At 32.3% G+C, this 26,561-nt stretch overlaps 5 protein-coding genes across 7 annotated transcripts in view; 2 read left to right on the top strand and 3 right to left on the bottom strand.

Annotated features, from left to right (window-relative positions):
- LOC125836181 (binding partner of ACD11 1-like) overlaps positions 1 to 7,231 on the top strand; it is a 167,264-nt gene extending 160,033 nt beyond the window's left edge. The window contains exons 1-5 of one of the 3 annotated variants that reach the window (XM_049515285.1): positions 1,556 to 1,603; positions 3,342 to 3,503; positions 4,051 to 4,126; positions 5,658 to 5,771; positions 6,507 to 7,231. In XM_049515285.1, coding sequence (XP_049371242.1) covers positions 3,388 to 3,503; positions 4,051 to 4,126; positions 5,658 to 5,771; positions 6,507 to 6,968 — 768 coding nt within the window. In that variant the 5' untranslated portion in view covers positions 1,556 to 1,603; positions 3,342 to 3,387 and the 3' untranslated portion in view covers positions 6,969 to 7,231. Of the gene's footprint in view, positions 1 to 1,555; positions 1,604 to 3,340; positions 3,504 to 4,050; positions 4,127 to 5,657; positions 5,772 to 6,503 lie in introns of those variants that run through there. The other 2 variants (XM_049515283.1, XM_049515284.1) reach the window with 2 other exon arrangements.
- Positions 7,232 to 7,758: 527 nt separating this feature from the next.
- Positions 7,759 to 8,730, bottom strand: LOC125836719 (uncharacterized protein At5g39865-like). The gene has a single exon (XM_049515933.1). The coding sequence runs from the start codon at positions 8,728 to 8,730 to the stop codon at positions 7,759 to 7,761; it is 972 nt and encodes a 323-aa protein (XP_049371890.1).
- A 3,877-nt stretch (positions 8,731 to 12,607) lies between these two features.
- Positions 12,608 to 14,621, top strand: LOC125836403 (homeobox-leucine zipper protein HAT7-like). Its single transcript, XM_049515573.1, has 3 exons — positions 12,608 to 12,748; positions 13,218 to 13,594; positions 14,295 to 14,621. Exons 1-3 carry the CDS (start codon positions 12,640 to 12,642, stop codon positions 14,619 to 14,621), a joined length of 813 nt encoding a protein of 270 aa, XP_049371530.1. The 5' UTR covers positions 12,608 to 12,639.
- A 1,369-nt stretch (positions 14,622 to 15,990) lies between these two features.
- LOC125836704 (ubiquitin-conjugating enzyme E2 2-like) lies at positions 15,991 to 20,149 on the bottom strand. Its single transcript, XM_049515918.1, has 6 exons — positions 20,068 to 20,149; positions 19,087 to 19,220; positions 18,937 to 18,962; positions 18,213 to 18,302; positions 17,214 to 17,302; positions 15,991 to 16,363 (listed from the first exon to the last, which is right to left on the bottom strand). Exons 2-6 carry the CDS (start codon positions 19,209 to 19,211, stop codon positions 16,235 to 16,237), a joined length of 459 nt encoding a protein of 152 aa, XP_049371875.1. The 5' UTR covers positions 19,212 to 19,220; positions 20,068 to 20,149; the 3' UTR covers positions 15,991 to 16,234.
- A 1,421-nt stretch (positions 20,150 to 21,570) lies between these two features.
- Positions 21,571 to 23,840, bottom strand: LOC125836700 (probable WRKY transcription factor 72). Its single transcript, XM_049515914.1, has 3 exons — positions 23,766 to 23,840; positions 22,655 to 23,194; positions 21,571 to 22,336 (listed from the first exon to the last, which is right to left on the bottom strand). Exons 1-3 carry the CDS (start codon positions 23,838 to 23,840, stop codon positions 21,611 to 21,613), a joined length of 1,341 nt encoding a protein of 446 aa, XP_049371871.1. The 3' UTR covers positions 21,571 to 21,610.
- Between the last annotated feature and the right edge of the window lie 2,721 nt (positions 23,841 to 26,561).

Raw genomic sequence — 26,561 nt, 5'->3', positions numbered from 1 at the left:
GTGACATTTTGTGAGTGATCAATTTATTAAAGGGATAAGGATAAAAAATGCCCTTAAACTATGCGAAAGGAACAAAAATGTCTTTTGTTTGTAGTTTGGTCCAAAAATGCACTTGTTGTTATTAAATGAATCAAAAATACTCATTTTTCAAATAAATATATTATTTATTTTCTTTTTAACAATTTTTTTTTTCTAATAATATTTTTTAAAATTAGCAAATGTATCTTACTTCAATTCAAAAAATAAAATAAAAAATGAAAATATTTCTAATTTTATTATAATTATTTTTTATTGTTATATAAATATAAATTAATGATGGATATACTATGATCTTATATAAATGACATATATTATCTATCAAAAGGGCACATGAAATTATTCTATTTTAATTGATGAAATGATATTAAAAAGAAAAAAAATATTTCTTACATTTTTATTTGTTAAAGTGATTATAAAAGAAAGAAAACAAGAACATGGTTCTTTAATAATATTTTAATTAGGAAGAAGATGTGTTTAAAAAGAAAAATAATAATATATGTGTTCTGAAAATGACATTTTTGACCCATTTAGTAACTATAGGGGCATTCCTGGACCAACGTATTGACAGTAAGGATATTTTTGATCCAAAGTATTGACACCAAGGACATTTTTTAACAAAACTATAAACAAAAGACATTTTTGGTACTTTCTCATAGTTTAAGTACATTTTTGACCATTTTTTCTTTATTAAATGACAATTATTTATGTATAAATTATAGGAACCACATATTATAAATACTAAATAACATCCTATCCTTTCTAGTTTTCTATTTATCAAAAATCCCTTAAAAATGATGTTTGCGGGATACATAGTGTTGTGCACGGGATACATTAGGTTTGATACATTCCACATAGCGGGATACATAGTGTTGTGCACGGGATACATTAAGTTTGATACATTCCACATAGCGGGATACATAGCATTGTGCACGGGATACATGCGGGATACATAGCGTTGTGCACGAGATACAAAATGTTTGATACATTCCACATAGCAGGATACATACCGTTGTGCACGGGATACATGCAGGATACATAGGTAAATAAGGGATTTTTGAAAAATTTGAAATAAGTAGGGATAAATGGATATTAAAGTAAGTAAAAGAGTGTAGTTAAGTAATTTGTCCATTATTTATCCTCAAATAATTAAAGTGAAAAACTAGCAAACATGACAACAAAATTGTTCTTTTCATAGCTAGTTAGAAGGACATAAAAAATAATATTGTCTGACAGTTATTTATCTTGATCTAATTACATAAAAATTCAAGAGTATCATTCGAAATAATTTTTTTATAGAGTTTTAATCCAAATACAAGGTGAGGTGGGAAACAATATACCAAAAACTTGATAGAAATAAACCCTGCACTATTAATCTTGTATTACTAATTTCTGCGTTATTAATCTTTATACCAAACGACCCCGAGTGAACACTTTATTATGTTTACCAAATTGCCCTTGTTAAAAAATACCTCTAGTAAAAATAGAATTATCTGTTTACAATTTCTCTGTCTTTCTCATCCGCGGCTGAGTGCTCTGTTCCGGTTTGACCATCTGATCATCATTAATTATCAGGTGCGATTCTAATTTGTAAACCTTTTTGATGCCTAAATTTCCTTTTTAATATATGATTATCTGTTTGTTTATTGAACTTAGATGTATCTGTAAATTCAATTATCCTAAGGTTTTATTGGTGCTGAAATTTCTTCACTTTAACCTAATATGTATACACAAATCTAGTAAGTAACTTTTATAAAAAATCACTGTAGATTCTTGCAAGTATGAGATTCTGAAAATCTCATGGAGCCCCTAATTATTCTTCAAAGTCAATATATTTGAGTATTGTAGTGATAATATGAAATGGGCTTGAAACACGCATGAGTTTGATCCAGTGGTCAATGAAGTGAGTTGAGAATGAACTATGAGGTTTCGGATTCAAATCTCACTAGAGACAGTATAACACTAGCTGATTTCTTTCATATGTAGTGGTCAATGGAGTGAGTTGAGAATGAATTATGAGGTTTCGGATTCAAATCTCACTAGAGACAGTATAACACTAGCTGATTTCTTTCATATGTAGTGGTCAATGGAGTGAGTTGAGAATGAACTATGAGGTTTCGGATTCAAATCTCACTAGAGACAGTATAACACTAGCTGATTTCTTTCATATGTAGTGGTCAATGGAGTGAGTTGAGAATGAATTATGAGGTTTCGGATTCAAATCTCACTAGAGACAGTATAACACTAGCTGATTTCTTTCATATGTAGTGGTTAATGAAGTGAGTTGAGAATGAATTATGAGGTTTTGGATTCAAATCTCACTAGAGACAGTATAACACTAGCTGATTTCTTCCATCTGTCGTAGCCTTCTCACTAGAGACACTAATACACTAGGTGATTTCTTCTGTATGTTGTAGCATTGGTGTATAGAGTTATTATTATTGGTGGGAGGTGACACATCTTTCGTGGAATTAGTTGAGGTGTGTGCAAGTTGGCTTAGACACTATGATTATTTAAAAACATATTTAAAAATGAAATGGGCTTGAATAGAGAGAAATGAATATTACGGATATATATAACGACAGGCTATGAAGATCTCTTACTAGTCTTTAGTCTAAAGTGTTCTATTATACTATTTGGAGAGCTACTGAAATTTGTGATGAGATCTTATGAAGAATATTGGCTTACTGGCTTTATCTGAGTGATTAAATTACTATATTTCCTATTTCAATAGCCAGAATGCACTTAGCACTGTTGAGCTGATAAAGTTATTGGAACACCCTTTTTTAATCTGGGAGCTGTGCTATAGAAAATATCATTGATCTTTATACAAAATCTTCTTTTGTTCTTCTATTTCAAGATAATTGCAGATGTTACATCCTAAAGCATATGTTTATCTTTATTTAACCTGATAAAGATAATTGCTATTTGTGTGTGCTTCTTACTTGTTCATACAAAAAATATCATTGATCTTCATAAGGTATCTTTTTTTGTTCTTCTATTTCAAGATAATTGCAGATGTTACATCCTAAAGCATATGTTTGTCTTTATTTAACTTGGTAAGAATAATATTTCTGATATAAAGGAGTTTTGGAAATGAATAGCTTGATCATACATTATTTCATGTCTATACAAGGATCTTAAAGATCGAATCTGTTTAATTTTTTCAATGTTCTTTCCCTTAAAAGTGGCCTCGACAAGCCATGGATTGAGAAGTATTGACATGATGATAAATCAATGAATTTAAGTTAACTTTTATATTTTAGCTCTTATGAAATTTGAATGATTTATTCTTCTTGATTTAATCAGGTTAAGCCACCTTTACTTGGGACTTGAACCGTGTCTCTATCCATGTATTTGGGTCATTACACAGCAGAAGTCACGAGTCTTTCTACCAAAGCTACAGAGAAAGATGTCGATGAGTTTTTCTCTCACTGTGGTGAAATTGAACAAGTAGAGATCATCAGGTAGCTTTTCATTTATTTGAGTTTACCTGCAAATTCTGCTACAGCATAGTTGTCATTTCGAGCTGATTATTGTCGGTGCTGTAAATTTATGCTTGGCGGTTCCCAAAATTTGTCTATCTAAGATGAAATAGTTGATATACATGCTTAATCAATAGTATTCTGTTTGCATGTCCTATTGCAATTCTGCCTTGTGAAATATGTCAAATAAGACGTGTATTGCCACTCTTTTCCATGTGACTTCTTCAAAGCATTATGAAATGTCAACAAGAGCTTATGTGTTACTATAATTTCTGAGATGTTTGTGTAGAGAGAACAAGGTTAGGATCCGATAATGTTTGCTGTTGACAACCCATTGTGAGTAGTGAAGCATATCATCTCAATGTCCTGAAACTCACTATAGGGCATTCCAAACTTTCTTCATCAAAAACGATGTTTAAACTTTTAAAAAAGTAGCAGATGGAGAGAGTTCAATGCTATTAAGCTGTGTGAGAAAAGATGGATGTTCTTAACCCTTCCTGATTTCAAGTGTTGCCTTTATCGAATGCAGATTGAGTGAATATGCTTCTATAGCCTATGTTACGTTCAAGGATAGTTATGCACTGGAAACTGCTATTTTACTCAGCGTAAGTTTCTGCTTTACTCCACTTTTATGTTAGTTTTACTTAGCAGAAAGAACCTCCAAGGTGAATGGCGTTACATAGTCAATGCTGCATATCTATATGCTACTGAGTCAATTTTATACTCATCATCACCATGATGAACATCAAAAAGATTTTTTTATTGGCTTGTTTAATGCTTATTGAAGCTTATAATTTCTTTGTTTAACCAGGGAGAGAGTAGTCAATTATCTACCAAAATAGGTGCTTGCAGTAACTTTCTAGACTCAAAGCTTTAGAAGCATCAATGAAAAATATTATATTTATATCTACGTTCCTTAGTCATGAATTTTCTTCGTAGTGTTTTGAACTTTTAATTAAGATTGTTGTCTCGTTCTTTTCACTTATAAATGTTCGAGCCTTTCGATTTCTAGCTGAACACAAATTAACAGCCTTTGTGCAACCACCTAGAAGGTCCTTTTAAAGAGCTCTGATGTGCTATCCTATTTGGACATGTTCTTATTAAATATATATTTATATCCGCAACAAATGCAATGTGGACTCCATCTGTTGTGCCAATTCTTTAAACCTAATATCTCTCTTAATAATGTGATCAATTTTATCTCTGACACGATACACTGTATTTAAATCCAATATCATTCTGTACATTACTACCTACAAGGTTTCTATAACCTTGACCCTCATTTGCTTTTATTCCTTTTTAGGAGAAAAGAAACTCTATAAGAGCAATCGATGCTATGTGAGATGAGCTTTGGTGGTAAACTATATTCCACTACCTATGTGTCATTCTATTTGGTTTAGTTTAACCTAGAGACAAACAATTCTGAGTGATAGCACAAAAGGATGCTTAAATTCCAAATACATTTGACTACTTGACATACCTTTAGGTTTCTATGGTTGCAACGAGTTAATATGATCTATCTTGTATTTTCACCATGTAAATATGTGATTGTATATTTTGAATTTTTGAAAAAGGTAATTAGGTAAAATATAACTATTTTGAACAAAGCTGCTAGTTATTTGTGTACCCACCAACCATAGATGCAGTAGATCATTGATTCTAGGCCATGGGAATCTGCAAACTAATCTTTTTGATATATCATTTTTCTATTCTCTATCTACATGTAGAGACGTCTTGGTACTTGTGCTTGAGTTGTATATACCAGTTTTCTACTTTTATATTTGAAACTAATGTTTTAATTCATGGGAGGTGGCAGGTATCCCATGAATTAGGCAAGGTGCATGTAGCTGGCCTGAACACCACGATAATAAAAAAATTAATGTTTTAATTCCCTATCTAGTTTTCTCATCATTGTGCTCTTTTTAATTCCCTATCTAGTTTTCTCGTCATTGTGCTCTTTTTCTTCATTTACCTTGTTCTCTCTGTTTTTAGTTGGACATAGTATGTGCATTGGGTGAAATGCTAGATTTATTCCTTAGGTGGTGCTAGTACTGCATTCAATAAATTCATACAGCTAATTTTATGTTTCAAATTTGCACCTATAAAAAAATTCTTAACCTTTTAGCCTTGATTCAGGGATCCACTATACTAGATCAATGTGTTCGTATATCTCGCTTGGAAGCCCATGTAGATGAAGACGATCCTTGGAATAACTATATAGATAAGGTGGAGAATGGAAGCAGCTCTGCAGTAGGTTTTTCCCATTTGATCTCCTTTTCAGTTAAAGTTTTGCCTTATTTGTCTGGACAATCAATTCTCTTACTGCCTGTCTATGAGGGTAAATGAAAATAAAAATGTTATATCATTCATCGGTAAATTAATAGGAGTATGATCTCAGTGGCAGCTCCGCTTTTGAGATTAATTAGCTCTTAAGGGACTGTTTGCACGGCTAATAGTATCCAATTTGTGAACTGAGCTTATCATGATTTTCTTTCTTTGGTGAGCTCTAGAGCTGAGGATATGTAATTAAATAGCTTATTTTACTATTCTTCTTTTCCTTTCGTTATTCTTTCCTTGATAAAAGTATTTGTACATTATCACAATTATTGAGTTCCCTAAAATTCAGTTCGACTCTTGTTAGTTAATTTGGGGAAAGTTCATTCAGAAAGTTATAAGACCTATTGACTGAGGTATGTTGGTGGAGATGTAAGAACAAATTAATTCTTCAAACAACTCACTTTTTTCTTTCTTTTTTATTCCGCTGTTTTCCAGTTTTATTTTTATCCTTAGCTTCCCTGATGCTTTACTTAGCCGAGGGTCTTCCGGAAACCACCTCTCTACCTTTACAAGGTAGGGGTAAAGTCTGCGTACACACCACCCTCCCCAGACCCCACTTGTGGGATTACACTGGTCAATGGTCACTGGGTATGTTGTTGTTGCTTAGCTTCCCTGATGTCATTTTGAAAACTTTCTGTAAATTAGCAGGTCCATACAAATCAGTTTGTTTCAACTCCTGGAGAAGCTGTGACCATGGCACAGCAGGTAGTTGAAACCATGATAGTGAAGGGATATCAACTAAGTAAGGATGCGCTAACCAAAGCCAAAGCTTTAGATGAGTCTTATCATGTGTCATCTACTGCAGCAGCAAAGGTGGCAGATCTCAGCAAGAGAGTTGGGCTTACTGATAAAATTCAGTCTGGCATGGAGACTGTTAAGTGCGTGGACGAGAAGTACCATCTTTCTGAGCTTACCATGTCCGCTGCATCTTATACAGGGAAAACAGCCGTAGCTGCTGCAACCGCTGTGGTTAGCAGCAGTTACTTCTCCAAGGGAGCTTTTTGGGTTTCAGATGTTCTGAATCGGGCTGCCAAGGTCGCTGCTGACTTGGGTAACAATGGTGTCAAAAAAGAAACAGTTCCTATAGAGATGAACCAAATTGGTAAATAGGGCTGACACAATGTCTGCCCACATGGAATTGTCCAAAGGTGTAAGCTGTCCATGGAGACATGAATGTGAATATGAACAATTTTAGCTAGTTGAAGCAGAGTGCACAACATGGTGTAACAGGATTCATACTTATGGTAACATGTTGGTATTGTGCAGTCATTACCGTGGTTTAATCAATTTGATTTCCTCTACTCACGGGAGTACAATGTAAGTAATACGCTTGATTGGATTACAAGTTGATCATACATGTCATGCTTTTCAGTGAGCTGGTATTTTATCATTCATTAATCTACGTGTTATTGACAAAGTTACCTTGCGTTCATTCTGCATTCGCACGCATACTACTGCTATGAATTTGCCTAGACTTGCTAGTCCTAGCGCCAGAAAAAACTGGGAAGCTATTGGTACTTTCATGCCAGATGCTGGAAAAGTATTTGTTTGAACCTAATCTTATCAACCATGTTTCACAGTTGGATAAGTGTAACTATTATACTACTGCTACTAATGTGTTGAATATGCAGTAAAAGTTGGATAATCTGTTGGCTAGATGATATTTGCATTAGTTTAGATGCTTGAAGCCTTTGCCTATCAGCAGCAGAAGAAAGTTCAGGACCTAGAATTCTTAGGGCTTAGAATTGTTCTGCATAAGTATACATAGTTTGAGCTGAAAATAATGCTTCAGTTGAACCTGTAAAACTCGCCTTAGAACCGCTCCTACCCATCAGCTTAGGCTTGAACTTTGCTCATCTTTGTCCTTTTAAATAGATAGCACCATAAAACCAGATGAATGTTAGTCACAACAAATCGGACATTGTATAAGCCCATTTTCGTTGCAATCTGGGCATCGTTGGAAACCACACTCATCTTCTTCATCATACTCTGCTTCATAGTATAATTTACAACTTCCATAGCATGTCTCACATGGCACAAACCTAACATCTCCACAGCTCTCACAAACTCCATTTTCTACCCTTTGACAGCTTTCTACTACCTTCTCAAGCTGTCCGTTTTCGTCCATTCTGCATATTTCATCAACCCCACCAATGTATTTTCTCCCCAGAAATACCCTTGGCAGCATGTATCCTTCCCCTGGTAGTAACTCTTTCAATTCCTTCTTAAACCCTGCATGCATCGATACATCTCTTTCATCGATCTTAACACCTAGTCCCTTCAAAATCATCCGAACACAACAACAATCCTCATACGTTTTCCTCACTCCTCTCAGGCTAGTGAAGTATAAAATCACTTTGTCTTCATTCTGTTGCACCAATTTAAGATCAGCAACTCTACAGTTTGATTTCAGTCGAGGCGTAAGCTGATCATAAGGATTGTCCAAGACATCGAAAGAAAATCTACAGACACGATGAGGAGATGCAAGAAGATTAATATCTTCAAGATCTTCCATCAATTCCCAAACATTGACACTCTCTGGTTCACCACCAGGAGAAGTTGTAATTGTAGTCTTAGGAATCACTTTTGGGATTTTCTCATTGATCATTTGAGACCATGTCTTTGTCTGAATCAGCCCCATTTCCAACTCTTCATCTTTTTTGAACAATAATTCATCATCTTTGATATGTTGTTTCAGTGGATCAAGTCTCAAAGATCCTAGTGTTGAGGAAGTGAGAGAGACCAGGTGGATGCTACAGTCTTCTTTATCGATAGGAATACGTTTGTTCGTCGAGTTGCTACGATGCACTGGAGAATAATAGTGTGCATTGCATTTTTGGCATACTTTTGGCTTTGAATTGGTGCAACCCATTGTTAAATACCAGCGTAGAAATTGATTTGAGTAGAAGAATAGAGTAGTTGTTAGAGCAGTGGATGGAAAGAGATCAATCAAGATTGGGTAAAGATTTCGAGAGATTAATAAGTAGACAAATCGAGGAATTTGAAGTGGAGAATTTGTGCCAATGACTTTTAGAGATAAAAAAGGAAACAAACTATTTCTGTTAAATCATACTCCCTTAGTCTCGAAATAATGCATTATACATCCTACCAAACGATTCTTTTTTGTCTCGAAATAATGCATTATACATCCTACCAAACGATTCTTTTTTCTTACTCCATTCTATAAAAGTTAGTGCATACATTATTTTTTGTAATATAGTTTATTGAACGACCCTGAGAGAGTTGAATGTAAGAAGAAAATGGGATTTGGGGTGGCTTTTGGGCAAGTCAATTGGTTTGAGGAACGATAGTTGTAGTCCACCATTAGCTGATCAAGCACTACAAAAAAGATGTTGGTGTTTATATAAAGTAGAATGATTTTTGATAAGTAAGTCGAATATATTAAAAGTATCGAAATTGTCTTTTAAATGAATGGTGATGAGAGTTTCACGTGTCTTTTCATTTAAATAAAATGATGGTAAAGATTTCGACAAGTCATGTCATTAAAGATAAAATAAGAGCCTAATTTGTAAAAGATATATTTTTACCATAATGTATTAAGTACTACACTTAATTAATAAATTAAATAGCTATAGCAAGTAAGCCACTTTAACTTGGCTTTGGAGATGGAATCCCCACTTCTTGCGGCCAAAACTTTTGAGTAAAATTGTTGATGAAAAAAAATTATTAAATTAATATTAGTGAAAATATACATTAATTATTATATATGTTCAAATATATGTGATGCATTTAGTAATATGGTATGAATATTCACACATTATTTTTATCATATGGGATTCATTTATCCCAGTTCAAATGGTATAGTACTCAAATTCTAATTGTTGTGCATCTATACCTAACCTAGTTAGCCTTTTAATACGTAGTAGGTAGTAAAGTTGTCGAAGTTTTTATTTATATGCATCGCTCTTCGAGGCAGATCGCAATATCGAATACAAGTATATATTGAAAAATGATGGATCAAGATAGACTTTTAACGTGTTGTAGTAGAATATTTATGTATTTTTAGATTATTAATTCCATTTATTATAAAAAGAAATAAAAACTTTAATTCCACTTATATATTATAAATAATTACTAATAATTATCGTTTAAATGACTTGATATTATGATTTTTTAAAAACATGAAGACATACTATGTCAAGGTTCAAAATCAAGAATATAAAATTATGAAACCATGTGAGAAACAACCCAGGATCATAGGGATCATTAAAGATTTGATTTTGAATTTCCAAGTAGCAATTTTATATCATTTTAAAACGCATTGCATGTACTAAAGTCACCAAGAACCGATTAAATTGCAGATTATATAAGATTTCGACCTATTTAAGAAATTAATTAACCATTTACTGAAAAATTATCCTCAAAAGGGACAAGACGCTAAATTTTACTAGGTTGTGGATCAATACTATTTTAAATGAATCAATCATTTGTAGAGTTGGAATGTCAAAACAAAAGGCTAAATTTGAATTTTACTTCAATGTGTTTTTATATTATGGTTTAATTTATGTGATATAATTTTAATTGATAGAAAATATAAGAAAAATGTAAAAAGAAAAGACAATTTTTTTTTATCTACCCTTAATTTAATTTATTTAGAGAGTTAATATTTTTGAAAAAGGTTGAACCTCTTTAATGAGTAAATTGATTTTGGACTTCTATCAATTAATAGGTGTGAAATGGTAAACTCGTTATGTCAATTATTTTTTTTAATAGGTGTGTCAAGTAAAAAGTGGATCCGACTCCCCTCCATTACCCTTCCCTCCTTTTCGCAAGTCCACGTCTAGATTAGAGACATGTGTCATATTTAAAGTTTAAAGATCAAGATAATATTTCATTAACAAATATCATAATCATAGTTAAGTCAACTAATTTTAGAAAACTACTCTCCAAATTTGGTAAGAACCTACCTATAATTAATATAAAAATACTTCCAAAAATGTAACTCTATAATAACTTTTTGATGAGGTAAATCCCGAAAAGTGGGAATAGGAGTTAATTGATGACAGAAAAGATCTAGATTGCCTAATGCCTTATTTCTTCTTGAAAGAGTTTTATCTCTCTAGATTTGAATTCCTCCCGGAGATAACCAACCATCTTCCCTTTAAGAGGGGTTAGGGAGGTGAAATTGAAATGAGAGTCCTTCTACAAGGGAATTTTGCTCCAAGAGCTATGGATTGGGGAGAGGGTCAAATATACATGTCTAAACATGCTCATAAAAATCTTACCTATAGAATAAGTAGGGTAGAACGGAGAGTTTCTTTATTTAAAAAAGAATAAAATTGAAAAAATATATCATTAATATCTTCTTTATTATCAAAAATATCACTTATTTTAAATTAAAATAAAATAATAAAATCACCACTTATTTTGAACCGAAGAAATAAGTCTATAAAGATGGCCCAGCCACATGCTTTGTTCAGATTTTGCGGCAGACCATAATATTCATCATCTTCTAATTATTACTTCCATTTAATTAACTATTAAATTAAGAACATCATCACTTACGAAAAAACCATTTACTTCACACCAAACCTGACCTCAATTTCACTAATTAGTTTCCTTTGGATTCTCATGTTGACTTCAATTATGGTAACTAATTATTATATTTTCTCTCATTAGAACAATATAACGTTGTTCAGTCTACTAATCTTGAGCATCGTAACAATTGACTTAATGAAATACATCGATCTAGCTAGGGGCGTGACTACATTCACCTGAGGTAGTCACTCTAACACTTTTATCGAAAAATTATAAGTAGTGTATATGGATAATAATAATAATAATAATATTGTGTGTATATATATCAAACATAACTTTGTAAAGATATAAATTAAAGTTTTGAATACCTTTTTCAAAATTTCTAATTTTACCGTTAACTTTAGTCTGTTTAATGATTGTATTTTCTCGTCATATAATATATACTAATGAGATATAGCAAGTAGCTAGTTTTATGATTTCAGTACTGATATAACAGGTAAAGTTTAGTGACTTTAATCAATCTCAAGAGTTTATAATCTTAAACAATTGACATAGTAGCTTCTTATTATAATTTTTTTAAAATACGTAAAAAAGATTGAATTGTGATCTAGATACCTAAAGCACAAGTTATAGGAAGAATAAAATAAAAGGACATCACATTGCAAGTAAGGAGAATATTTGTGTGATAATAAATCTAATAACATTTCACGTTATGTGTTGTTAATTCTTAATAAAAAAATAATTAATAAAACATCGCTGGCTTTCCAGTGTTTCCATCTTGCCACCCCATGTTAATGTTCCCTTCATCACCTTCCATGTTCCCACTTCAAAACCTCTCCTCCATTAGCCCTCTTGACTTATTATTAACACTCGTCCGTCCGTCGTGGATTCAGAATTTTCATTACCTGGATTCGTAATATAAAAATATAATACTTAAGGTGAATTTTTTGAACTTCCTAAACCACTAAGTCAAACTTCTAATCTCGTGTTCACGAGATTCGAATTTTTTATATACATATATACGCACTTAAAAAACTCTAATATATATAGTGTAATTTTTTGTCAGGAGTTTGGATAAATACCCTCGCCCCCTCCTAGAGTCGCCCTGATTAACACCCCTCAAGTCCCCATTAGCCATCACAACACCCCCGCCCCCCCCAACCAAACCCAACCAACAAAAGAAAAGACCGAGACATAAGATATATATATATATATATATAGTTGTTGATGACTTTAATTTGGTTTACTTTGTGTATAAGATTATCTTTGTAGTTATTATAACATGCTTTTTAGTAGTACAGGTACTATGGGTTTTGTTCCTGGAGCACCTGAAGACAATGAACTTCCTCCTTCCTTCCCTAGTGTTTATCCTCCTCATCAAGAATTTCAAGGTTCTATATTTCTCCCACTATTATCTTTAAGTATTTCATTTTACGTGTGATATCAGTGACGAATTCAAAATTTAGAATCAATGAATTTTGCTCTTTATATATGCGTTATTTAATTACATATTTATGTATACTCAAATGTTAAATTTAGAGAATTCTAATGATTTTACTTTCTAGAGGCGAATTCAAATTTATCCTTGATGTGCAACCTTTATTTTTTAGGGCATCGCACATCACGCTTTTGAAATTATTAGATCATAATTATTTTAGTTTTTGGACTTTAGTCCAAGCTAGGTATATATAAGCGGATTCAGAATTTATACTTTGATGTATTCAACCTTAATTTTTTAAAACATTGAACCCATAACACTTTTAAAATTACGAGTTGAAAATGTGTCTAGTATAGTCTAGATCCGCCACTATATATATGTGCGAATGACAAATTAATTTATTGTGGACGTGGTGGATACAGGAATTTCATCGGTGTTAATGAGGAGAGCCATGTCATTCGACCATCAAGATTCGCGAGTAGACGATATTGACATGTCGGATGATGATGGCTCTTCACAATTGCTTGGTGAGAAGAAGAGGAGATTGAATTTGGAACAAGTGAAAGCACTTGAAAGAAGTTTTGAAATTGGTAACAAACTTGAACCTGAGAGGAAAATGCAATTGGCTAGAGCTTTAGGGTTGAAACCAAGGCAGATTGCAATTTGGTTCCAGAACAGAAGGGCAAGATGTAAGACTAAACAATTGGAGAAAGATTATGAAATATTGAAGAGACAGTGTGATAAACTTAAGTCTGATAATGATGCACTCAAGACTCAAAACAAGAATCTTCACTCTGAGGTATGTATAATTTAAAGATTTCATTAATTCACACAGTAAAAGTTATCTATTTTGACCTTAAATGGTAACTTTCCATATCGCACTATTAAACTAATTACTAACCTATTTATACTTTTTGTACTGTCAGCTTATATAATTTAAACTTCTGTTAAATGAATGAGGATTTAAGTTACATACTAATAACATAAAGAATGGTTACACTATTAGTGTTATTTCACCTCACATAACATAATATTTTTGTTTTATTTTTCAGATTAGTAGATATATCATGCAATCATAAACAACTTTTATTGCATGTAATTTTATGAAATAATACTAAGAAAAAAATTAGATTCATTGGCAGTCCAGACTCCGCAGCAATAAACTAGTATAGTTCCTGACTCCCTCGATCCATATTAAGTGAATTATTGAGAATTTTTAATAATTCAAAATAAATGAATAATTTTTTTCATATTTTGACCTTCATTTAATAAAGCTTTTAATTAATCAAAATGTAATAATGGAAAGTACTCTTTCATTTACGTCATTAAATATCTTTTTTAAAGGTTGTGTGGGACCTCAACAATTCACCGACTTTTTTCTTGTGTTCAATACATAATTATTAGGAGTATATAGTTGCCTTTTTTGTCCTCCTGACTACTGTTGTGCACGATTCCCAATGTTATTGTAAATTTTAATCATCATATTATTTGTGATGCAGTTGCAGTTACTGAGTGTGAGGAACAGAGAATCAGGAGGAGGAGGAGGAGGAGGTACACCAATTTTGTTTAATCTGAACAAAGAAAATGAAGGTTCAAATTGGAACAATGGAAGTGGTGATGAGAATAGTACAATAATAGATGTAAATCTTGGAAGAACATCATCAACAAACAGTCCACATAACAACATTAATCATGATCATGTTTTTCAAACACCTAATTTTAAAATAGAAGAACAAACTCATGAAGAAGGATTTTGCAACATGTTCACTAATGTTGAAGATCAAACAAACTATTGGCCATTGCCAGTGCAGCAACATTTTTACTGAAACTTGTAATTCTTTTTTTTTTGTTTTGTTTTTGGTCTTCTTGTTGATCATCTTATCGCAATTGTTTATTAATTAATTGTGTGTATAGTGAAATGCACATATGTTATCGTACCAGAATTATATTATCACCATATTATTCCCTCTGTCTCTAATTACTTGTCAACTTTTCCTTTTTTAGTTGTTCCTAATTACTTGTCCATTTTGATAAATCAAGAAAGGACAATATTTTTTCACCTATTATACCCTTAATTTATTACTTTAAAAAAGGTAAAACTTCTTGAAAATCTTAAGTTTTTTAATTCATCCACTTCATAATTAATAGGGTAAAATGGTAAACTTACTATGTCAATCATTATTTTCTTAATAGGTGTGCCAATTCAAAAGTTGACAAATAATTAGGGACAGAGGGAGTATTATTTTAAATTTTCATTATTGAGGCATTGTTTAATTTGTTTTTGCAAGGGTGGACCACTAGCTAGGCAAGACAGATTAATAATTATAATAATATGTCTAGTAGATAATTTTTTTTTTTAAAAAAAGATTCATGTTCTGAGCAATATAAGGAGCTTGTGGTGTGGGGTCAACTTCTCTGGCTGTGGGACCATTACCTTATTATACAATTTGGAAACAGAGAAAAAAAGAAAGATTCTCTCCTTGCATTTTTATTTTAATGTTGCTTTCTTTTTCTTTACATTTATAGGTTAATAATACTCCAAGCTCTTTTTGTCTCATTTTATGTGACGGTATTTGCTAGATCAAGTATAGTGTAAGAAATTATAGATAAAAAAAATTAGACGTATAAACTAAATATATATAAATATCAAAATTGCCCTTATTGTCAAGAATTAAAATAGGAAGAGTGAGAGTTCTGCATACCCTTTATATTTAATTTTTTCTCCACATAAAAATGTGAACTTTTATATCAAAGGGTTCTTTCCACATAATATAGCAAAAAAAAAATAAAAAATCGTTACAAATCAAACAGAAAAGTGTGTCACATACCAGAAAACATATGGGGTATCAATATATATATATATATATATATATTTTTTTTTTTTTTTTTTTTGTGAAGAAATCTATTTCTCCCTCTATTTTATATAAGGGACACTTAATTGGACACGGAGTCTTAAGAACAAAAGTAAGACTTATGATATTATGATCTTAAACATGCGATGATGACTATATTATGGTAATGGTGAAAGGCACATGTTGTACTAAATGACCACTTCTACCTACTCCTGTATTTACTTGGTTCAATTTACAGCACTACAGATGTATAAGCAATAGCAAGTGCTGTCCAGAGAGACTCAAGTGAAACAAAATTGCAATGAGATATTTTATATCTCACAGAATTAAGTCTAAGTCAGAGTTAAAGGGAATATAGCTTTATAGAAATTCAGACAATTGGATACAACAGATCATATGTACAGAGTCTCTCATAGTGGAGCAACAAAACATCAAGGTAAAGAAACTCAGAGCTCCTAACACAACATAAAAGGACCAAATTGTACTACATTGATTACTGATGTAGCAAAAACACTGGAAAACATCTTAGTTTGATGCAGACAACTCGACCAGGAGAATGCCATGTAATGTATTTAGCAACAGAGAAGTCAGTCTGCTGTCCAGCTTTGCTCAACTATTTCACGCACCTTCCTGTTGTAGTCACGCTTGTTCTCGCTAAATAGGCGTGCTGCTTCTGAATTAGCTGGCGAATTCGGGTTTGGATCACTGAGTAAAGACTGCACGAGGAAAATCCACATATTAAGGACTTGCCAGTACAAAAAGCTACTGACTCACTAAATAGTGTAACATGTCAAACAAAATGAACAAAGGGAAAATAACATAGCAATTAAGTAAATACGTGGAACTATTGAGAGTTTCTTACATAAAAGTAGAACATTGCTTATAACAAATAAGGTTAGAGAAAATGAAGAAAGACTTGACTTTGTGGACTAGATTATCAAAACTACATGCGCTTGTTCAAAAATAAAATTCTTAGTCTACTAATAATCTCAACAGAGAACTAAAAACTTATTGATCAGCATCGAAAATACTGTCACTTGGGGATACATCTATGATACCTCAAGGGCAACAAACAAGGACCAGTCTACTTTAGAGCATTTCTAAAGATGCTTTTTTTTTTAAAATTGACAAAGGAAACCTGCAGCCACTACCCTTTGGGTGTGCATAGGGTAAAACCCCCGCTCCTAATGCAATAGCTCGCAAACCACACTAACCCACACTAGGCAAGCCCGGTACAACGAACTCGACCCAAAATGCAAACCCCTTGCTTTCGCTGGCAAGGGGTTCGATTAATCCATCAGGTTCCTGTTACGTTCTTAAATGATCTGAAATAATAGAGGCATAAGGTTCTTTTTGTAGTATACTCCCCTCGGCCTCCCCAGGGGATAAGTCCAAACAGAGAATTGGAAAAGGAAAGGGAACTCGTTCAAATATGTGTTCATTAGCAGCAGATAACACCAGCCTACTGACCAATGAAAACATTATGACCTCAATAGTGTGATGGACTCTAATAATACCTGGCACCAGAAAGGAGGCATGAAGTGGCAATTAGAATATCTTATATACCTGTATTGAAGTAAGTATAGCAGCTACATCATATATAGGACTCCACTGATTTTGCAAGATGTCCAAACAAATACTTCCATCAGCATAAACTGAGCAACAATAAGCAAAGGCAAAAGAGATCAGCAAAACTATAATTTGCATGCAATACGAAAAAACATAAGACAAGCTAATATGCAATACCTGAAAAAAAATTAAGGCAAAAACACAGATTGGAGTTGGAGATGTTAGGTTAGCTGAATATGCCAAAACAGTAGGAAACTAGAAACAATTGGAGTCAAAATGATTACATATATTTGTGAAAAGTGCAAGTAGCACATAGAGGATAAACAAGAGAAGGTCGCTTGAGATGGTTTTGTTATGTCTGCCTCCAAATGTGCACCTCAGGCATGAAACCATGATGGTCGATATTTAAAGGGGATGAGATAAACCTAAACGTACATGGAAGTTTTTTCGAAAAACTAATAATCTTTTGGAATTTATGCGAACTTAGCAAAAAATAGAGTACAATGGAAGAAAAGATCTTTATAAGCAATACCAACTGGTTGCGATAAAGACTTAATTTTGTTAGTCCAATATTTGTGGGGAGTTTTTTTGATCTTGTTGAATGATTTGTACATCAATAGAAATGAGAGAGAACTTATAAGACGGGTCTAAATGGAACAAAATGGATAGTAAAGATTTATATAGCATATCCCAACTAGCTTGCAATTGAGGCTAAATTACGTTGTTTTTGCAAATGGCCAGACAATGCTGCAATGATTAACACTAACCAACCTTGCCCTCCCATACATAACACAATAATAGTAAACATACACAAACACGCACATATATGTGTATACAAAAGAGAGAGCATAAATAGATTTTATCCATTCATAAGAAGTTACATAGTGAATGGTTTTACCCACTCAGCCACTCGTAAGGATTACAGCTCTGCTAAGAAGAAAGAGGAGAAGAGATAGAAGGAGGGGAGAGGGGGGTAATTTCATTTGAGCTACTTACTATTTGGATGGAACATTCTGGAGACAAAGTGTACTTTTGGCGGCTTGTTAGGATAATCCTCTGAAAATTGAAGTGTCATCTTAAACGTACCTGTAAGTAACAATTTATAACAGAACAGTCAATGTTGAGTGGAGATATCTGCGAATTGTAAAAGCAATTGTCCAAACAAATTAGCCAAAATTTTGATGCTTTACTTTCTTTGGAGAATTTTAATGAAAGATGAAAAGGTAATGATGACAAAGTTCAACATAAAACTAGAAAGTTACTAAAGAAACAGTGAGTGATAAGAGGGCCACTTGCTCTAACCACCTGCATAAGGCTATAAAGAATATTTAATACAGCAGAAGGCACTGGTCATGAACCAGCCATCAATCCTAGAAACCTTCTTTGCTGGGAGGATAGAACAAGAAAATCCCAGAATTAAAGGCACAAAGCAACATATACTAAGATTCATGAATTACAATTTCGCAACTCACAGTCGACCATATCCACACAGTATTTGTTTATAGCTGCACTAAATATGCAGCTAACATTCCGATATGCCAGTTAAAGGGCACTTTACTTTTTCATAAATCACTGAGATTTACCAAAACACAAGCAGGAAACAGCAATTGCCAAGGCATAGCTAAGTCACAGGAAGCATAACTATGGCAGAATGATACTCAACAAGAATGCTTCAATTCATATCACAACCAAAGGTAGTCACTTAGCAATGTTGTCTCACCTCCATCCCAGGCAGTATCATCAGGACTGCATTTCAAGGAAAAAAAAGAAAATCTGTAAGTACAAAGATACAGCAGTTTGGGAAGGGATCAATCACCAAAGTCCAAATCATTATGGAACCATGATTTTCATTCAATTCCAGATGTCATACCCGAATATAACAGCATTCCATAACATTATATTGCTGTCATAAGGTGCACCGCTGATGCCAGCAGGAGGATCCTGCTGTAACCGCTTGAAATCCCTCATCAATCTCTTCTTCGCCGCTGTTGACATCCTCACCACCTAACTAACAAATGCAATTCAGGAACACAGGAAACTCAATAAAGATCTTTACTTTCCAAGAGCAAAAAGACAGCTAAGAAACATAGCACAATTTCTCCTTTGTGGCCAATAGGCGGATATGGACTTTATATAAGTACATACTCTCTCAGTCTCAATTTGTTTATAGATCCTTTTACAAAAATATACCTTTCCAAAATTTGGAACATACTTAGTTTTAACTCCCATTTGTCACTGAAATTACTTGTTGAATGCCCCGTATATATAAAATGAACTGTCCGCTACAAGAGTTTTGTTTGGCACAGGGAGCTTTTAATGCTTCGTGCGTATTTAGATGAGGTTTTGGATTAGTTAGTTTGTGTCAAACAAACAACCTTTCTTTCTTAAACTTGGTTTACTTAAACTATATTAACAAATCAGAAAGCAGGGAAAGTCCATACATAATGAACATTTAGTAAATACATATACATCTATAATTTTTTTCTAATTTTTCAACTATATAGTTCGAGTAAACACAACGAGAACGCCTTGCAAGCTGCCAATCTGCTACAAAGCTATATAGGCCTACATATAAGGCAATCAAATGCTAGAAAATTAACAACAACAACAACATACTCAGTGAAATCCGACAAGTAGGGACTGGAGAGTGTGCACAGACATTATTTCTAAAATCACAAAGAATATTCCAATGCAACAACAACTACTAATCAATCCAAGCAATAACTAACAGTATCGCATAAACAAAAATGAAGAGTCAATTTCACTAGGGTTGATCTGGAAAAAACGCACATCACATAAACCAATCACGTGAATCGATGCAGAAAAGCATAAGTGAGGTAGATTGATTTACCTGAGAGCAATAATTTCAGAAGGAAAATGGAGAGGATTTGTATATGACCTTCGATAATCGACCGTCTCTGATGGGCTTCCCCTGTGCAGTTAAAAGAGTGAAGGATTTGGAGTTTGCGTGATGTATAAGCTGCCAAAGTGGTGTGTGCTGTTTCACACTACACCATATATACGGAGGGTGCCTTTCAATCTACGGAGTTTAGCTTAGTTTTGGATTTACTATTTTTTCTAAACTAATAATTTATGTATATTTAGTAAAAAAAAAATAGCATAAAAATATAATTTAAATTAAAGCTATTGAGGGGCACGGTAGTTTCATCCCTTATAAGATTTTATTACGTGAAAAATATTAGATGTAATAGTCACTTTTCAGATCTAACATGAAAATTATGAAGTTAGAGTTGAAGATAGAGTTATGTTTGATTATATTTTCTACAATAGCTAGGGAGAAATGGGTGTTTTATTTGAAATTATCAAGATGGAGTTGAAAAACATTATAAGTTATTTTTAGAATTTAACTTCAAGTTGAATTTGAAATTTTCATGGTTAAACACTCATTTTTAAATAAAATGAAAAGTTATTCCGTAAAAATGAATACTTTTCATGATCGAATGGATCCTAAAACTACTAATTTGTCAAGGAATAATGTTACATCTTAGACGAATTTCATATCAAAATGAGAGAGAAAAATATAGTAATTGCATAACTTGAGAAAAGGAAATTAAGTCGGTCGGAGAATTTTTTTTTTCTAGATAACAATCTTTGCAAAGAAACAACCTAAAAAAGAATCTCTAACTCGACCTAAAAATTATTTTAAAAAGAATGAATTATGAGATCTCTTTTGCCTTCAATTATTACCCAAATGTTAGTACCAAAAAGAGTACTTTTCACCAGCATTATTTGATAGTAATGACTCTGAAGAAAAACTAGCTAAAAGTATAAGCTAACATGTTTTGCTTGGCTAAAATAAAGTTTTTTCTGAAAAATATATATGGAAAGTTATACACCGTTCGAGCAACTAGTTTTTATTGAAATATCATAATATATACACTATTAGTATATATGTAGTGTAAATATACATAACCTCATAACCTTTACGATTTATACATATTTTATAAACTAGTTGGCCGAAATGTTTAGGATCGTAATTAACCCTAAATAAATATATTGTACCAAATTTAAGCCACGAGTGAAAAAGGCACATTCAATCACCAACTACATATGCAACTTCTTTTGTAACCTCAAAGGGGCAAAAACCAATCTAACAAGGCCAAACAACATCATTTATATAATTTGAATAATACGACGATACGAAGTAGCTAAGTCGAATCAGAATATTACGCTGAAGCAGAAACAATAGGATCGCAAGAAGAAAAAGGCAAGGTCTAATATTAAGTAAAACGTCATTTTGCTTTAAGAAAAAAAGTGGTCAAAGAGTTTACATTTGTGTATATATATCAAGCTATAACAAATGACCAAGAAAAAAAAATGTCTAATTAAAATGTATACTACACTAAACTGAATTTGCTCATCCAATTTCCAATTCAAGTTTTGGTGGCACCAACCATTGATGAAATAGCAGCAGCTAGCACTGATTGAAAGCTAGGATCTGATGTAATTGCCTTTGTCAATGTTTCAGTTAGTGCCTGTTGAGAAGAATCCTCCTTCAATTTATTACTACTATTGTCAAATTGTTTTTGGGATGATCCAATGTTTATGAGGTTATTGTGATATGGTAATGTACTAGTAGAATCATAATTTAGACCCCCACTCCCCAAAATTTTGGGCATTATGGTGGACTCGGGAGAGGAAAAGCTTAAGCTGTTAGAGAGAAATCCTGAACCGGGTTGGAAATTGGAAGGGAAATTGAAACTAGTGAATGATGAAGTAGTAGGGAATGTGGTGAAGTCTAATGTGATGGTGGGCAAAGGATTTGAAGATGAATTGGATAAATAGAGAGGTGTAGTTTTCGAAATATTAGGCAAATTTGGGAAATTTTTGGATATTTGAGAACTTGTTGATGAACCCGAAAGAAGCATAGAGGCTGCAGCAGAAGTTGTAGAGGCCATAGCTGTGGCTTCAATAGGAAGTGAATGATTATGTGTTCCTTCATATGTTGTGATCAATATAGACATGTCTTCGAGACATCGTTGGACTTGTTTCCTCACGGGGCATAATGGAGCCACTGAGCAACGATAATATGATCGTGGACATGGGTTACCTCTAGATATCTTTTGTCCGTATTTCCTCCATTGACAACCATCATTTATCTGTCATCAACAAAGTAATCATAAGTTGAAAGGGGAAAAAAGGGAAAATATTATGAATTTGTATCATTGAAAGTTAGAAATCAAGGTGAATAAGGTTGGAATTGATCTAATCAACTAAATGTGTTTTAAAAAACTTGAATTCTTTTATAGTAAACTTACAACTAAACTAAAACTCGGACATGAATCGAGAAATTTGTACTTTAAATCAAAATATAGACTTCTTATCACACATGAAAAAGGAAAGATAATAGTAAGAATTGAACTCACACCTATTATGTGACAGACAATACGTAATGTTAGTTGAATTTTTGTACTTACTGTTGGGTAATCGCATTTTGTCCGAACTGAAACTCGAGCTCTCTTGACATTAGGCTGAGAAATTTCATCATCACCAGCATCCTTTTTGACACTTTCATCATCACATCTTTTCACTGTCTTGACAACTTCACTAGTTGGGCCTGGGGTTGGATCATTACTGGGCTTTATAAAATCTGATTCAGATATTCTAGTGCTGTAGTCCAGCCCAAGTTTAAGCCCATCATTGGACTGATCATTACAAGAAGGATAGTCCTCTATTGTCTTGTCATAACTTCTTTTCTTATCAACTTTTTTGGACTCGCTTGGACTCGGACTTCGCCCGAGTCTAAGCGAGACAAGTTCAGATTCTTCTTCATCTGCAATGTTTTCATGAGTACATGTTGGGCTGCCACTCTTCTTGAGATCTGGTTGACAAATATTGAAATAGCGAGTTTGGAGAGACGTGTAATCATTTTCTATTTGTTGAAGCAACAACTTTAATCTTGCGTTCTCTAGTTTGATTTCATTCACCTCTTCTATGGCTGACTTGAATTCATCATCCTACATTCACAATTGTACAATTCAGTCAAACATCATTTTCCCAGTGAATTAACGATTTTCAATCATTAAAATTTTGTTTGAAAAGTATTTCAAGTGAAATAACAATTTTCAATCGCAAATTTTCACGTGAGATTCATGTCTAAATGCAACTAATTGTCTTAATTATTTCTCGTATATTTTATAAAAAACTTTTTTTCCCAACTTAATCAAAACATTTCAGAGAAATTAAATAACTAAGCCAGATCTTGTACAACTATGATAATAAATGGAAGCCATTATATACTTTTGAGTTCGATTGATTAAGAAGGGTAATATATATTGTGTATAACATTAAAAAAAACGTTGTAAATAAAATCATAGTTGACTTGGAACAAATCTGGAAACTAATCAAAAACAACATAGAGGTTGAGTTTCAAAGGCGAAAACTAAAAATTTGGATACCTTTCTATCAGAATCAATTTTATTCATAGGGATCAAATCCGAGACTTCATACATAAAAAAAAATTAATCATACGTCCACCTATTCACATATATAGAAGGAAGAAAAAGGACAATAGAGATTGTGAATTACCTTTAAAGTTTTTTTGATATCTTCTTCTTCATGATTATTAGCTCTTGAGATGGAATTATCCAATTTTTTCTCCATTTGCTTATAAATTGGAAGTTTTTTGTTTGTTTGTTTGGTCTTTTTTAAGGGTCTTTGAAGGTATCTTATAGTAGTAATTGTTTCACAAAGGAGCCTTTTGTCTTCAAACTAATACTATTATTAAATTCACTAAAATTAAATGTAAGTCTCCTCCAATAGCTATTCTTACACACAAACGTTTTAAGAAAAATAAATAACAAAATTGAAGCTAGTGACCGCCAATCATATTCTATTTTTATATTTATTATTCTATACACACTCTGTTGATGACCTGACTATTAGAAGAAAAAATGTATAAAAAAAGAACAGTTGAAGTTCAAATTCAACGTTAATGACAGATGAGTTTTGAAGACTTAATGATAAAACAACGTATATTTTGGCTGTCTCTGATCGATCTTCATGTATATATTTTTTGAAAATATTGTACCCCTTAGCTTTTTTTAATCATTCTATCCGCATTGGAGTGCGACTGATTCAAATTGTACTTCATAAGGCTCATTCGGAAGAACATTTCCTACTAAGAATTTTTTCATACCCACAACTCAAAATCGAAAGCTTTAAATAAAAAAAATATATTGTCTGTTGCACCACATTTTATACGATGCCACTTCGTTAGGGGTGGGCGTTCGGTATTCGGTTTGGGTTTTTCAAATTTCGGGTGGTTAAAAGTAGATATCAAATACCAAAATTTTAAATTTCGGTTTGGTAATACGTTAAACAGTAAATTAAACTTTGGTTTGATACGGTATTCGGTAATACTGTATTGAAGTTATATCTGATTGTATTACAAAGTTAATACTATTTCTACAATCAGTTCTTTCTTTTTTATGTGAAGGCACAATATAATAGAAGATCAACAAGCAAGAAGACATCAAGAAAAGTAAATTGATACAACTAAAAGACATGTATTTGAATTGTTCATGCTTGTTCTTTAACTTTCTCTTTTAGACTTGTACTCATGAGTAATGAATATGTTGATATATGACCTTCATTAAGTAAATAATTTGGTATTCGGGAAATACCGAATACTAAATGGTACTAATGTCTCATACCAAACCCAAACTCAAATATCACAATTCTAAGATTTTACTCCCAAATACCATATCAAATATTGAATTATCAATTTTTTTTATTCAATTCAATAATTTGATTTTCGTATTTTATGCTTAGCCCTACACTTTATTATTTTAGTAGTGATAACTTTGAAACTTCGTACGAAATGAAAGGTCACATGGCAAAAGGGTCAACGAAATCATACTTAGGAACTTAATTTGCCATGGCCGGTGACCAGACAGATTCGTAGGGTCCAAAGGAGAGGTAAATATTTTAGTTTTAATCATTTGATATTCGAAATTATTGATCAGATAAATTTAATTCGTGCTTATAGGATATTATATAAGGTAAAATTCGAACTCAACATATATATGAATCAGAATGTGACATGTAAGTCATTACTTAACGATGATAATGGACAATTAATAGGTCTTATTATAAGGATATAATTTGTGGATCTTTTCCCTTGAAACGTAGTTATAAATAGGGCATTACTTGCTTCATAAGTCTTTACAATTTTAGTGTTTCTAAATTTTCTTTTCTGATAATTTTGCTAGTCAACTACATTAGATCTCAGAGCAATTCAATCTTACTTCTTTATTCATGTTGTTCAATTATTTGTTTATCGAGTATAAAGTTATTACAAATGATTAATCTATAATTATAATTTCATTACTTGTTCAATTTAACTCATGTGTTCGTAAACTATATTTCTACATTTAACTATATCATTTTAAGGGTAAATAAGTAAAATATTTTTTACCACTGAAAATTCTTCATTTACACCTATTGAACACACCCATCTTGCTTTGGGATGATGAATTATAATTACATACTTTATATTTACATCAAATCAATTAATTTATGGCTTTCATATCTTATATGTTTATTACCTAATTATAATTAATTATTATATAATATTACCCCAATTTATCAATTAAACTATGCATAATTAATTCAACTTGATGTATAAACAATAAATGTAAGAAGATATTTTCCCCATTATCCCACCACCCCTCTACATATTATAAAGCGTTAAAACGCTTTCACATATTGACCACCCCCTTTAATTTATTAAACATATAATTGCATCTATCTTGAATGCCAATGGTAACTTTTATTCTTTTTTTATAACTTTGGAAACCTACAATTATGAGTTATTTTTCGTGAATGCTGACTAAGTGCAAATCGTGATCATTGTAAACTTCTTTTAAAACAGAATAGGTTCTACCTTCGATCCATTACTTGGCATATTTTGCTTTTACACCTTTCTTAAAAAAATATTAACTAAAATAATAGTAATTTGACTAAATTATCTTTATTTATTAGTTAATCTCAATTTAATACTATTCTCTTCTTCACCACATTAATCTATCTCCATATTTATTAAGTAAGGATAGAAATAAAAATTAAAAATTAATTTTATCTTTTAACTTTTAAAAATGATAACTATATATTTTGAACGAATTACTTTAACAAGTATGATAACCGAAATGGACCGAAGAGAAAGCAACCTACAACGAAGGCGCAAGAAAATAGCTACTTTTTCTCTTCTTATAAAATAAATGTGTTGTTATATTTAGATAAAGATTTAACTCATGTATCCATATTTAATTTAATTTGACGGTAAATTGAAAATTTAAAATGTGAATTCAACATTATATTGAA

The sequence above is a fragment of the Solanum verrucosum genome, unplaced genomic scaffold, assembly GCF_900185275.1.
Source record: "Solanum verrucosum unplaced genomic scaffold, falcon-dt-bn FXZP01000278.1, whole genome shotgun sequence".
Lineage (NCBI taxonomy): Eukaryota > Viridiplantae > Streptophyta > Magnoliopsida > Solanales > Solanaceae > Solanum > Solanum verrucosum.
The sequence above is the reverse complement of the archived record's forward strand: the minus strand, read 5'-3'. Positions and strand labels throughout refer to the sequence as shown.